We start from the raw sequence: 14,244 nt of genomic DNA, 5'->3' as shown, positions 1-14,244 counted from the left end.
TTCTCACGTTTCCTGTGTGTGATCGATACAGTCTTCAGTCTGCCATGGGTGCTGCCCCACATATCACGGACTTTGGTAATTACGTCGTCTGCGGTCACTTATACGTCTGTTGCACTTTGGTCATTTCCGTGTGCATTCATCACAGTGCTACGTACTTCTTTCTTGATGCTGGTGACTTCAATCTCCTATTGTGTTTGTGTGTGTGTGTGTGTCGACACGGCGTAAGGAGGGTGGGGGGCGTTTGTGTCAGTGTGCATAGAACGGTGACTGCTGGCCCTTTTATTCGGCAGATCCAGCTGTGTCACGTCATCATTAACGGACGTCGCTTCACGTGACGCTACAGAGGAAAGAACGTCACAATTCTCCTTCCTCGTTTCTTCTCTCCTTGCGTGTTTTCCTTGCGTCCTTCCATGCAACCCCGGTGAGAGGGACTAAGACGCAAGGAAAAGAGGCAAGTGAGGGAAACGAGGATGCAATTTTGAGAGATGGGATGTACCCTTTGTTGTTGGGTCCGGTCATAAAAAACCATCCGCGGCTCTGCTCTTCCGCTTTGAACGCATCAGAGGTAAGAATACGCTTTGTCTTTTTAACTTGCCAGCATCAGAGCATTAGCTAGAACACACAACAGCAGCCTACCAGAACGTCACTGCTAATACGAAATAGTGGAATTAAGTTTGACGTGACTCTGTCGTGTTTCGACTGCAATTGCCCGAAAAACATTCAAATATGTTCAAAGGTTGCCGATCCCCGTAGTAGAATGAGTATTTAGACTGTCTAGTGAAGCAAAGTGTTTTGGGTCAAAAAAGTAAATATAATGCTTTCGTCGACGTTGAGATTCCTGGAGTTTCATCATCATCTTCCACACACATCTAAACACATCTTTCTCTCTGTCACCTTATCTCTACTCTATCCTTCCTGTTTACATATTATATACAAGATATTATAATACAGCAGACAGTTATTTTTGAATCCTCTAAGTTTGTGCAGTAGTTGTTTTGTCTGAGTTGTCTCCAGCAGGATGCCGAAGAAGGGGAGGCGTTCCCAGGCGGCAAAGCTGCGATGGAGGAAGAACCATCAGGCAGAGTCCTCACCAGATGCCGGGTCAAGGACCACGGAGACCCAACCCCCCTGTTCCCGATCTACAGTTAACAACGTATGTTCTCATCACAACCGACGCACACACAGAAACCTGTTTTGAACAACACACTTTGTAGAAATTGAGACATTGCAAGACTGTCCAGACTGTCTGAGGATTAATGTCTTGATTATCTGTTTTCAGATCTTTGAAACATCACTCCCAAGTGCACAGTTCTGGAGTTTGGATGATGTGCGGTCCAACTTTTGTGCACGTGGGTATTCACTTATTTTATCTTCAAGTAATAACTAACTAAAGTAATTAATCATTAGGGACACGGGGCAACGCACTGAGTCACTGGCCCCTACAGCTATGAAATAGCTGCAGGGGCCACCGTTGATAAGCGTGGTTGCATCTGTAATGATCTGCTCCTCAAACACACACACAGCTAGCTTCAGAGCGAACGCAGGGAGCTGTGGATTCACTTTTCATTTTGACTTCAGTATTGTTTTTGCGTGTAGATGTTTCAGTCTTTTTTATTCAATAGTTCACTCTGTATGATAGCTCGTGTCATTTTTGCATTAGGACATATTTTATTGGTCTGGGAATGCTCTTATGGACAAAATAGAGGAGCCTATAGCTCCCTATACATTATGTAGTTTGTTTTTAGTTCACATGTTGCCTTAGAAGTTGCATTTTAAGTGCTTGGTTTATGTGACATTTAGTGGGGATAAAAGCTTTTTAATGTAACAGACATTGAATGAAATTCTTTCTGGAGGAGAGTTAGAAGGATGTATGTCAGTAAACTGTAATAATGTATATGTCTCCCACTAGCTTTACATCCAAAACAATGACATGTACTCTAAAGGAAGAGTCCGATGATCTATAGTACACTCTGATAGGAGGTATGGTTCTCTCAGAAAAGGCTGTAGTTCAGGAGGCAACCTCTGAGCTGAAGCCAGAGCCACAGCTGGGACCAATTCATTAATCATAGACTGACTACCTGTGATATCTGCTGGGGGGAGGAATGTGCACACCAGTGTGCAACACAACAAAGATAATTTTATGTGATTACACACACACACACACACAATATGGGTTTGGTATTTTTGCACAGGGGCACATCGACTGAGAGGGCCGGGTCCGGGGATCGAAACGCAGACCTTATGGTCAGGGGAAAACCTCGTTGTAACTCCTGAGTATGCGCGCAGGTCAGAGTGATTGGGTTATGACCCCCCCCCCCCCCCCCCCCCCCCTTCTCGCCCAATGCATATGTGTGCGTGTATGCATGCACTCCTCTACTACACACACATGCATGCACATACAGGTAACTTGATTACACAGATACACACACACACGACTTAATGTGATTACAGCTCCTCAATCATTGCTCAGTGAAAGATGATCACGTGTATGTTGACAGAGATGGTTCCCCCGGCAGTAGCCCCACGTGTCCCTTTCAAAACTTCCCTGACGGAATTTTCTAGTTAATTCATATTCTGTTAGGTAAGAGTTTATAAACTGCTGCTGTTAGTATACTTTTATTTTCAGGTTTGCTTGATTCATTAACTTTTTACATTATTTGTTTTGTTTATTTCCTTACAGGCCGCGGTACTGGCTACCGCCACAGAGTGCGGCCATGGCCAGTTTCAGCCTTCACTGGGCACAGCCACAAGTTGGTCATGCCACCTGAGTCTCCTGACAAGAAGGTATTATTGTTGTCCAGTTAATGAAGCAAACAGCTGATGTTGAGAGGGGTTGATGACTTTGTTGCTAAAGAAGTTATGTTTGTTTTTGCAGTTTGTTCTGATTGTCGGAGACTCCCATCTACAAGCCGTTGTAGATGGTTGGGTCCAGATGCCAGAGGAACCCTTTTCCTTTGGCTTCATGTCGACCCCAGGGGCTGCTGCCTCTGCACTGCGGACCGAGGTGCTGAATGCTGTGGTTCCTCGGATCCCTGACGCGGTTTGTCTTCTGGCGCCTAGCAACAACCTGACAGCCAGCAGGACCATCGAGGAGGCTGCCGCTGACTACAACAAGCTCCTCATCAGTATTCGCAGCCGCTGGCCCAACGTAAGCTTTTTCATGGCCTGCTTCAATCTTCATTCTTAATAGTATTAGCAATAGTACATTAGCTAGATTGAATGAACTTTTAAATCATAATCTGTATGTATTGTAATTGTATGTGATGAAATGATGAGAGATGAAATGAACATGTTTTTGTTTTCTACAGGTGTTTGTTGTTGACTTCCCTCCCCGCTTGGACTGTGAGGTGTCTGACCAAAACCTCCTTCGCCAGGAATACCACCGTGTTTCAGCGTGCATGGGTACGTAAAAAGACTCTTAGATTAGATATTTTTTAAATGCAATATGCATTGAGGGATAGTAATAAGTGAAAAGTCACAATTCCATGCATGGAGATTATACTGGATGATTTTATTTTTTTAGGTGTGCGGTACTTCCCAGCTGTGGAGTACTTCCCCCATGACCGGCTGCAGCTGTGGAGCAGTGATGGTGTAAGTAGAATGTCCTTGTGTGGAAAAAAAAAAAGTTTGACAGCAGCTGCTTTTTGTGGGTAAAACTTTGTCTGTAAATGAATTTGGTTATGTAATTTCTGCAGGTCCATCTGAGTGATCATGATGGGATGGGGATCCTCGTCCATTTGCTGTGGTCAGCCACTATGCAGCAACTGGACACACCACCACCAGCACCCCAGGTCTCTCCTAGGCCTTCACCACCAGTTAGGAAATTATAGTGGAATGTGTGTGAAATTTTTTCTCAAGGTGTTTACAATTAGTTTAATGCAATGCAATACTATTTTTAATTTCAGACGAGCCAGCCTGGTGAACCTTCACAGTCCAAGGGTTCAGCCCAGACCAGGATGGCTCAGCAGCAGGTTTGGGGGTTTTTTGTTTCTTTTTAGGGACATGGGGCACGCACAGAGTCACTGGCTCCTACAGCTATGAAATAGCAGCAGGAGCCAGTGACTTAGGGGCGGATTTTTGGATCTTTTTGTAGACAAACTTGTCCTCTTTCATGTGATGTCCTCAAAAAAGCAGAGGGACTTACTGAATTTAAATAGTGAGACTTTTTGTGCAGCCAGCTCCCTCCTGCTCTCCATTAACTCTAATGTTAAAATTCAGAGCTGTTTTGGGAGAAAAGCAGAAATGCCTCCTGTCTTTAGATCGCCATAAAAAGAAAAGTTGTTATCTCAGGAATAAAATGAGGACATATTTAGACTCAGGAAGGCCTCGGGAGTCCGATGATCTATAGTACACTCTGATAGGAGGTACGGTTCTCTCACGAGAGGATTTAGTTCAGGAGGTTCGCCGAACCCAAATCTCACTGCTTTCAATACAAACTGCTGTTCTCTGAGTCGCAGCCTACCGGACAGTGTCATTTTTCTAGAGAATATCTGGACATAAAACACACATACATCTGGCTTAGACTTGTCCGCATCTCACAGTGTAATCGTTTTTTGATAGCAGCTACGGTCTTGTCACAATCGCAAGTTGTTCGGAAGAAACCGACAGCGAAAAAGTAGCTTTTCAAGGGAAGAGTTGAACAGGTGCAACTGTCATTTACACACATACCAATCAATAACCCACGCACACACATCTGCAGGACAACAAGCCTGAGAATGATTATCTTAACAAGCTCAGTCAAAACAAGGGCATTGTTTGAAAACAATCTCCGTCCAACAAACAGTTAAACTCAGCTTCAGAAAGCACTTTCCCAAAAAGGTTGAGACAGTAGTCACACAAACGCACACACAAACAGGGCTAACCAACAGCTAAAAAGTTATTAAAAATAAGCACATCAAAACTGAACAGGAACAGGTAAAAAGTGGGAGAGGTAGAGAGGTAACTAAAAAATTCCCTCTGGGAAATTTTGAAAGGGACACGGGGGCTACTGCCAGGGGAACAATCTCTGTCAACATAGACATGATCATCTTTCACGGAGCAATGATTGAGGAGCTGTAATCACATTAAGTCTTCTGTGTGTGTGTATCTCTGTAATCAAGTTACCTGTATGCGCGTGCATGTGTGCGTGTGTGCAATCACATAAAATTACCTTTGTTGTGTGTGGGGGGAGGAATGTGCACACTGGTGTGTGTGTGTGTATCTATAACACACACTAAGTGTGTGTGTGTGTGTGTGTGTGGACATGTAGGGCTCAGCAGTATAAACAGCAGATATCAGAGTTAGTCAGTCCCTGATAAATGAATTGGTCTCAGCTTTGGCTCTGGCTTCGTTATCAGGCCTCAGCAGAGCCCAGTAACGAGCTGAGCATTTGAATCAGGTGTGTTGGAGCACACCTTACATCGAGCAGCAGAGCAGTGCAGCTGATGCAAAATCACTCTTTATCTAAATTTGGTGGGGCTAACCCTTTAAAATTGAAATCAGAGGCGAGAAGAGACGTTTATCTACAAAAAGATCCAAAAATTATATTATCTTCGTCTGTTTGTGTGTGTGTGTCTGCTTGAACTACACATTTATCAAATTGTCTCAAGTATTTTGAACAAGCAGCCCAACCAGTTCCTACATGGAGATGTGTCTGTTATATGTGTGTCTGAATGTGTATGTGTGTGCGTGTGTAACTTCTGCCCCACCTGCTGATAATTACCTCTCTATCTCTCCCACTTTTTACCTGTTCCTGAACAGCTACTTTTTCGCTGTCGGTTTCTTCCAAACAACTTGTGATTGTGACAAAACGGTAGCTGCTATTAAAATGCAAGATCCCTCTTTATTTAAATTTGGTGGGGGCTAAACCTTTAAAATTGAACTTTGACGAGAGAAGAAAGGTTTGTCTACAAAAAGATCCAAAAATTATGTATTATGTATTCGCCGTTTGGATTTTACGGCAATTTTAGAAAAAAATTTCAGCCGATTTCTCACTGGCTCTTCCACTAACACTGATGAGGTCATCCACTCTAGGGGGAGAAATTCTGAGCATTTTTTTGAGAAACTTTATGGTCTTGAGATGGTCATAGCTCGAAACCGTAAGAGATATCAAAAAATGTGCAGAGGGTCATTTTGAGCCAACAAAATGATCTACGTTTTAAAGTTTGAATGAAGTCTCTAGGAGAAAGTATGGCGAAGCAGCGGACAATTGAAAAAGGCTGAAATTTGAGGAATAAGCAGATATCAGAGGTAGTCGGTCCCTGATTAATGAATTGGTCCCAGCTGTGGCTGTGGGTTCAGCTCAGAGGTTGCCATGACAACTTGAGGTGGTTAGAAGCAGGCAGTATGCAGAGAGCAGGCAGTATGCAATGAGATTTGGGTTCGGCTCACCTCCTGAACTAAAGCCTCCTGTGAGAGAACCATACCTCCTATCTGAGTGTACTATAGATCATCGGACTCCTGAGACCTTCCTGAGTAGACTGTGTTCTAATTTTTTTCCTTGGACAACAACTTTTCTTTTTATGGCAATCTAAAGACAGGTGGCATTTCTGCTTTTCTCCAAAAACAGCTCTGAATTTTAACATTAGAGTTAATGGAGAGCAGGAGGGAGCTGGCTGCACAAAAAGTCTCACTATTTAAATTCAGTAAGTCTCTCTGCTTTGGAAATGAAATGGAAACACATGGCTACTCAGGAAGGTCTTTTGAGTCCGATGATCTATAGTACACTCTGATAGGAGGTATGGTTCTCTCAGCAAAGGCTGTAGTTCAGGAGGTGTGCCGAACCCAAATCTCACCGCATACTGCCTGTATTTGATATGACATATTGTCAGTGGATTTTGCTTTTTGTTTCACAGGTGGAGGAGTGCTTCTTTCCACTGAACCCAGTCTGGTTCAGCAGCATAGTATTAAGTGCTATGGAGGAAGTGTCTCCTTTTCACCTGTCTTGCCCAGTGGACTACCAGACCCCTCCAAAGCACAAGAGGGTAATTCGAGTGATTCACATTTTATCAATTATCTATTATTTTAGGCTTACATACTGCATACAAACACCGAAATTAGCCTTTCCTGTGCAGTTTCCAACAGGACAGAACACTTTAGATGAACCCAGACCCATCAAACTGTCCCCCAGCATGCACTTTAATGCTAGGCTGTTTGCTGCAGATACATGGTTTGTGACCAAAGCTACCTTTTCTTTGCGCAGTCTGTTACAGAGACAAACTTAGCCATAAACAGTATGCCTATTCAACTGCGCAAAGGAAAATCTAGAACCAAAGACGGTCGCAGAGTTAACAACATGATGCTGCAGGACAAAGACGAGCTGGAGAGACTTATTATGGACAAAGATGCAACAAGATTCACTGAGAGATGTCCACGTAGTGGTCAGCCAGATTGGCAAACCGACATTCTGAGATGAGATGGCCTGAAGTCGTGGAGATCATTAAAGCTCAGCAGGGTGAACTAGGGGACTTTTCAGAGCTCGATTGGTACGCTAAATGTGACATTCTGCGCAGCAACCCCATCACAGTTATGCACATGTTTGAAAAGAGAGTAGATGCTCTGATGACTAGGCTCATCCTCTCACCAGCTAAGCCCATTGGTGAAGAGGGGATAATTTTTTATCGTGTGGAGTTTCAAGCCAGAGGAAGCCCACACATCCGTTTAAAAATGGTTTAAAAATGCACCCAGGTTTGAAAACGATCTTCACATCCACGTCGCCAAATTCATTGACAAATACATATCATGCAAGATGCCTGACCCAAAGAGAGACCCAGAGCTTCACAAAATTGTATCTGAGGTTCAGGTGCACAGCAGGAAACATTCAAAATCATGCAAAAAAGGTAATGTTTCCTGCAGATTTGGCTTCCCTAAACTGCCCATGGAAGAAACAATTAACCCAGTGTAGGCAGAAATTCAGATGAAAACCCAGACTCAGCTGCTCAATTGAAGGAGCAGAAGAGACGGCTGACAAAGATGCAAAGGGAAGCCAAGTCAAAGCGTCAGCCAACAAGAGACTTGCTCATGCAACCAGACACCTCATTCAGCAGCTTCTCAGACATGCTCCGCCAATGCCACATGACAGACGAGCAGTACCTGGAGCACGTCATCTGCCTGACAAGCAGCTATGTAGTGATGCTGAAGCGTGATCCAAATGATTGCTGGATCAACAACTACAGTCCGGATCTGCTACGAGCCTGGAACGCCAACATGGACATCCAGTATGTTGTCGATGACTTCAGCTGCATAATGTACATGATGTCCTATGTGTCCAAGCCAGAGCACGAGATGACCGAATTCCTCAACTCAGTCATCAGAAATGTCAAAAAATCCAAAGTTAATGAGCGCGATGAGATGAGGCAGATCATGCAGGCGTATGCAAAGCACAGAGAGGTCAGCGCTCAAGAAGCTGCAGCTCGCACTTGCAGCTTACCCCTGAAGAAGTGCTCTCGCTCTGTTGTGTTCCTTCAGACTGATGAGGATGGTCTGAAAATGAGTCACCCCATCAACAGACTCAAAAACATGGAACCAGGCTCAGAAGAGGTGTGGATGTCAGGAGTGCCTGAAAAGTACTTAGACCGACCTGTCGGACCAGAGTTCAAAGGTATGTGTCTGGCCAAGTTTGCCTCAGAGTACAGGGTAGTGTATGGCCAGAAGGCTGAAAGCAAAAGTGCCACTCATCTCCAGAACGATAAAGGGTTCATTCAGAAGAGAACTGTAGGCAAACCAGCCATCATCACATTTGCTCGCTTCTCAGAAATGAAAACACCAGAGAAGTTCTACAGGAGGCTGCTAAAAATTTATCTCCCACACAGATCTGATGATGAGCTGACCAATGAACAATACCCCACTTATGAACAGTTCTACAAATGCACCAAAAGGGGGGATAGAGACGTCAGACATGAGAAAAATGTATCAAAGTCTGAACGAAACACAGGCATCAATATTCTACAGTGTGCGTCAGTGGTGCTTTAAACGTGTGTGGGGCCACAATCCACCGTAGGTTGTCCTACATGCTTGGAGAGGGAGGGGTGAGGCGAGGGGTATTCAGCTGGTTGCAGCCTGCACTGCTGGAAGCCACTAAATCCAACACACTGGTCCTTTAAGGCAAATCACTGAATACTGCAAACTAAATAGAGCATGTTTGGGGGACTGTTTTCAGGGCTGGATTTGTGCTGTAATGAGTCTTTACTGATGGTGTTCGTGTTCATGATAATAAGTTACCACTTATTTCCACAAATAAACACTTGTTACCAGGATCAATTATTACTGATTATTATTTTTTCTGCAGGATTTTAATGCCCAGATGTGTTTTTTTTAATGTCTGGGTTGTCTGGTTTGTGGAAGTGAGTGGTTACTTTGTTTTTCTGTAACAGTTCAAGTTGAAATCATGCAGGGGTGAAAGGCTTTATCTGGCCTCAAACCCAGTTTACCAAGTAGTGATAGTCATGTTTTATTTTGCTGAGGTGACGCGAGGAATTGTCAGCCCGGAAAGTTTGTCTAATGACATTATTATGTAAGTATGTTCACCATATTTGTTTATATGTCTGCAACTAAATATTTCTGTGCTTCTAATCCGCTCCTCAATGTCCGGTCACGCTGTGACAAGCCTGCCTCTTCATCACATAAGGGGAACAGAAACAGTAAGTCCTGCTCAGAGCGCGTGTGTCTCAGCGTGTCTGCTGTTGTTTTTCTTCTTACGAAACGTCTTTCTACTCGACAGGTGATCCTACAGCGGCCGGCCCGTCCGCGCACAACAGTGACTCCGGCTCATCCAGCAGTACGAAGCGTTCATCCCGCAAGGTGCACATTTCATTCAAAGTCACTTTCAGTTCCGTTTTTTAACATTATTTCCTTTCTTTCAATGGCCCGGTGGTTTTAATCACTCTGCTTCTGCTTTCGAAAACAGAGACGGTTCAGCATCAGTAACAGGTAAGAGTGCCATTATTTGTGTGCTGAATTCGGTTGGTCTTCATGTTTTGGATTTTTTATTTAATTGTTTTGAAACATTTGTGTAAAGTAAGTAGCCTCTCATGCTTTCAGCCATTATTACAGTGCAAAGTAAAAGGCTTAAGTCTTAAATTTGATATATGTGTGTGTATATATATTTATAGTATATATTTGCTTTCCATTTACATGTCATTCACATGCCAGTTTACATGTCACATTTGCTATAATGACAGTCAGATCTCTCTCCTCTGTCACAGACAGGAAGAGAGCTCGTCTAAACGTCGATCTGGATACTTGAAAAGGATATTATCAGACAGTTCTTCAGATTCAGGTCAACTCACTGACAATGCATGATGGAGTGTAACCTATGTGGGTTTAATCCTCTTGTATGAAGCACTTAACAGACTCATTTGATTTTGCCCCTCAGATTCTGCAGATATAGAAATATTTGCCCCTTTAGAGTCTGATTTAGAGGAAAGTGCAAGCTATCTTCCAGAGCCCCAAGTAAGTCTCATCTCTGATTATTACTCAGCAACATCATCATTAGAGGCTGAAGCTGATCAATAATCTAACCTTCATCTCTCTCCTCTTTATTTTCCCTCCTTCTCAACGGTGCCTCAGTTGATCAGGTGAGATCATTCCTCTGTGATCAACTAAAACTCACTTTATCTCTACAGTCTTTACAGTGGGTGATCATTTCTGCACTAGGCACTGTGTGACCTTAAAGAACCAACACCAAGATATTGTAAAGCCATACAATAAATAGCTTTGCAATAAAAAGTTGTTTAAAGTTGTTTAAAAAGTTTAGTTGAAGCAGCTACTTTAGTTTTTAGCGTGTTGATTCATGTCTGGTATGTTTTGTGGTTTGTGTGGTGTTGTGCTGTATTGCATTAAATTGTACTACACTTAGCTACTGAAACAGGTTAACGTATAGATTAGTCAATTATCATGGATTGAATAACTAAGATAATCCTCCAGGGGGAAATTCAGGTTTTACAGCCACACAAGGACAGAAATAAGTACAGAAAAATAAAGACATTTAAAAAATAACTAATTATAAGCATATATAATAACAGTACAGGATCATTTTCTCCACTCAGTCCCACTGAGTCCACCTCAGGTCCCACTGAGACCACCTCAGGTCCCACTGTGTCCACCCCAGGTTTCACGGAGTCCACTTCAGGTCCCACTGGATCTGCCTCAGGTAGGCCGTCACAGCAGAGTCAGTGTATATAAAGAAGACAGTAAGACATAGAGTAACTTACAAACTCCTGCCCTCTTCAATAGAGAATCAACGGGAGAATGAGAGCAACGATGGAAATGAAGATGAAGATGAAGCAGTGAGTTGTTTTAACCCTGATTCTGAAAAAGTCAGCTCAGTTGTTCACAAGCAAGGATGGAGTGAGGTTTCACCACTGTGTGAACACGTGATTGTATGAAGGATGTTACTACATTGGCTCAGGAACACTTCATAAAACTGTTGTGGATAAATACAATTTATTTTTTTTTTGTTTTTTTTTCCGGTTTCACGTAGCATCCTTACTGTTTTAGAATCGGGGTTGTGCGTATTGCATCATTATTGTGAAGTGTGTGTCTTGCCTTCAAAGTGTCTGTTTTTCATTAACAGCTACATTCTCATCTCGTCTTCATACTCTATTTAACATCACAGCAGGTTTTGTAATTCCTCATGTAGTCCTGCAGCAGATCTGGGCTTTCTCTCTGATAGTCACAGTTAATCCAGCGTTTCTTGAAGCAAATTTGAATTAGTTTTCCCTCAGAAGGATACAGAATCCCAGAATCAGTAGACTTGTGTGATTCACATATTTCATATATATCAGCGCTAGCAGAACAGTATGAACTCATCTGGCATGAACTGTGTTCGCTTCCTCTCAGGATGCTGAGTCACAGAGTCTGCTGCCTCCTGTGGAGAACAGCACGGACTTCCAGCCGCTGTCAGTGGCGAGTGTTGCACGGGCAACTCAGACGGGATCGACTGTAAATTCCAGTGTGACTGTGGTGAAGATGGAGGAGGTGGCAAAGAGAGACGCTGAAGGTAAATTTGATCTTAGTATAGGATGGATTTTAATTGATTTGAACTCTTATCTTTGCCAGTAAAACTGCATGCAGAATCCATTTGATCAGCTCTTGCTTCTGTGGTAACACATGGAGTTGTCTCTTTTCTCAGGATCCAGTCCTGATAAACACACCGCTGGGCCCTCTGTCCCACAGCAGAGCTCTGAAGGTCCCCCTGCCTCTCCTGACCCCACCACAACCCGCGCTGTCACCAGCTCAGCCATCTGTGTACCCCTACTCTCCTCCCCTGCCTCTCCTGCATCGCTCCCCTCAGAGCCGGAGCCCGGCATCCACTCCTCCAGCTTCTGGAAAAGCTGCAACGCAGCCGGATGCACACGAGCCATCTTCACTGATTTCATGAGTGAGATGAACAATATCTCGAGCAGGATCCAGTCAGACCAGGCCAGCCAGGAGGGTGAGGGAGGATACGAGATACTCACCTCTCTGTCTCCCCCCGGTTTGTTTTTAAACACAGGAACATAAAGCTCTCTCTCTTCTCTCCACAGATTATGATCGTGCACTAAAAGTGATGGAGGCTTCTGGGAAGCTGGCAGAGTTTGTGACCAAGCAGCAGGAAGGTGAAGGAAACTCTTAGCAGTGTGACTTTAGGGATGGCAAAGTTGGTTGGTCCCTCAGTTACAGACTTTGGCAAGCAGTTAACTGCAAATTGAGTTTGTCTTGCGCTGAGGTTCCAGGCTGGCGAATTGAAAGGAAAGTGGCACAGCTGAAAACTGTTTGAAGCATTTTAATGCCATTGTTTTTAGAAGAACAAAATGTGGTCACTGCTGATTGACCACTGCGACAGTCGAAGTCGTATCTGGCATCACGCCGTAAACTCTGCAGCACCATTTTATCAGAAACATGAGCTCAACAAAGCAAATTCCTACCAACTATGTTGAAATGGCAAATGAGTGTTGACAATTGAATCTAATGTAGTCAAAGTATGTTGATCTAATCGCTGATCTTTTTGGATATTTAACTACTAATGAAAAAGCAGAAGACTATGGAAGCCCAAAATGTTCAATATTTAATACACAAAAAAAATAATTATGAAATGAATATTATTTGAATATATTGTGTAAAATATATAAATGAACTAATAATTCTGAAATATTTCATCATTCATTTTCATTCATTTCAACAACCGTTATTATTTTAATTTCATTACTTCCAGCAGCAGTGGCATCTAGCAGTGAGGTTGCAGACTGCGACCAACTGAATATCCCTCCCTTGTTTTAAGATGTACAATTTCAACATTTCCATTTTTATTGTAATGAAACTGCAATGATTTCTAAACATTTTGTTTTTACAGAGTTACAAAGGAAACAAGAGGAGCTGCAAAAGGCAGCAGAGGCGATGAAGGAGGTCGTCTCAGCACTGAGGAGATGAGTCCATCAGCAGCTACTGTACAAATCAAATTGCTCTTTTTTCAACATTTTATACAACCAGTATTTTTCTATATTTTTTATTGATTATGCCACAGTATTTAAGGCAGTGGAAAGGGCTGTGTGTGGAAATACATTGAACTGAAAAAAAGGTTCGGGAAAATGGGTTTCATTTCAAAACCAGCACAGAACATGAAGAATCTGGCAGAATATTTGTGTTGAAAATGTTCCACATCCTACCCTGTGAAATTAACCACTTTTACCTGAATCGTTTTAGATGTGTAGGTAGCGCATGCATGAGAGTTTGTTCCTGTTTATTGTGTTGAAATGTGGTTTTGTTTATTTGTGAGTGGTCCTTGTTCCTGAAGCTGCTTGTATTTACAGGGACTCCTCCGACTTTTATCACTTGTCATTGTTGGCAGTTACTGCTCAAACTTATCTGATGCCCCATTTTGGGACTAAGTCCTATTTACAGTAAACTTGCTAAATCAAGACTTAATACCAAACTGGTAAACAAAGTACAGAGCAGCTGAAATACTGCTGCAGTTTACAGTTGGGTGTTTTTTTTTTAACTTTATTTTTTATTATTATTATTATTATTCATGTCAAACAGAACAACATATAGACAGAATAATAGCCTTCACATAGTATTACCATACTGGCCAAGCCAAGGTTCCGAGTGTCCAAGATCATGTCCAGGTCTTTCTAAAGTCTTCCATGTATTTATAGGTCACAGTTAATTTGGTGATTCCTTGTTCCAGGACTCATATCCATCCACTCTCATACAGTTCAAAAATGGTCAATAAACAACTCAATGACAATAATATACAGTTGGGTGTTTTTAATGAATTTTCAGGGCCTG

The 14,244-nt window shown here is 42.8% G+C and overlaps 1 protein-coding gene across 4 annotated transcripts; it reads left to right on the top strand.

Annotated features, from left to right (window-relative positions):
* Positions 1-356: 356 nt before the first annotated feature.
* phf11 (PHD finger protein 11) lies at positions 357-14,203 on the top strand. Of its 4 annotated transcripts, none has more exons than XM_041950298.1 (22): positions 357-565; positions 1,018-1,153; positions 1,280-1,349; positions 2,681-2,784; positions 2,876-3,148; positions 3,309-3,402; positions 3,524-3,591; positions 3,696-3,791; positions 3,906-3,971; positions 6,834-6,962; positions 9,584-9,617; positions 9,698-9,777; positions 9,884-9,906; positions 10,182-10,255; positions 10,352-10,428; positions 10,546-10,553; positions 11,025-11,128; positions 11,212-11,264; positions 11,818-11,977; positions 12,110-12,412; positions 12,504-12,575; positions 13,310-14,203. In XM_041950298.1, exons 2-22 carry the CDS (start codon positions 1,019-1,021, stop codon positions 13,384-13,386), a joined length of 2,100 nt encoding a protein of 699 aa, XP_041806232.1. In that variant the 5' UTR covers positions 357-565; position 1,018; the 3' UTR covers positions 13,387-14,203. The 4 variants fall into 4 exon arrangements, with proteins under 4 accessions (XP_041806232.1, XP_041806230.1, XP_041806231.1 ...); XM_041950296.1 differs by having other exon boundaries at positions 1,015-1,153; XM_041950297.1 differs by having other exon boundaries at positions 991-1,153.
* Positions 14,204-14,244: the final 41 nt, after the last annotated feature.

This window comes from Chelmon rostratus, chromosome 13 (genome assembly GCF_017976325.1).
Source record: "Chelmon rostratus isolate fCheRos1 chromosome 13, fCheRos1.pri, whole genome shotgun sequence".
NCBI lineage: Eukaryota > Metazoa > Chordata > Actinopteri > Chaetodontiformes > Chaetodontidae > Chelmon > Chelmon rostratus.
Note: the sequence above shows the minus strand (reverse complement) of the source record. Positions and strands in the feature narration are given on the sequence as shown.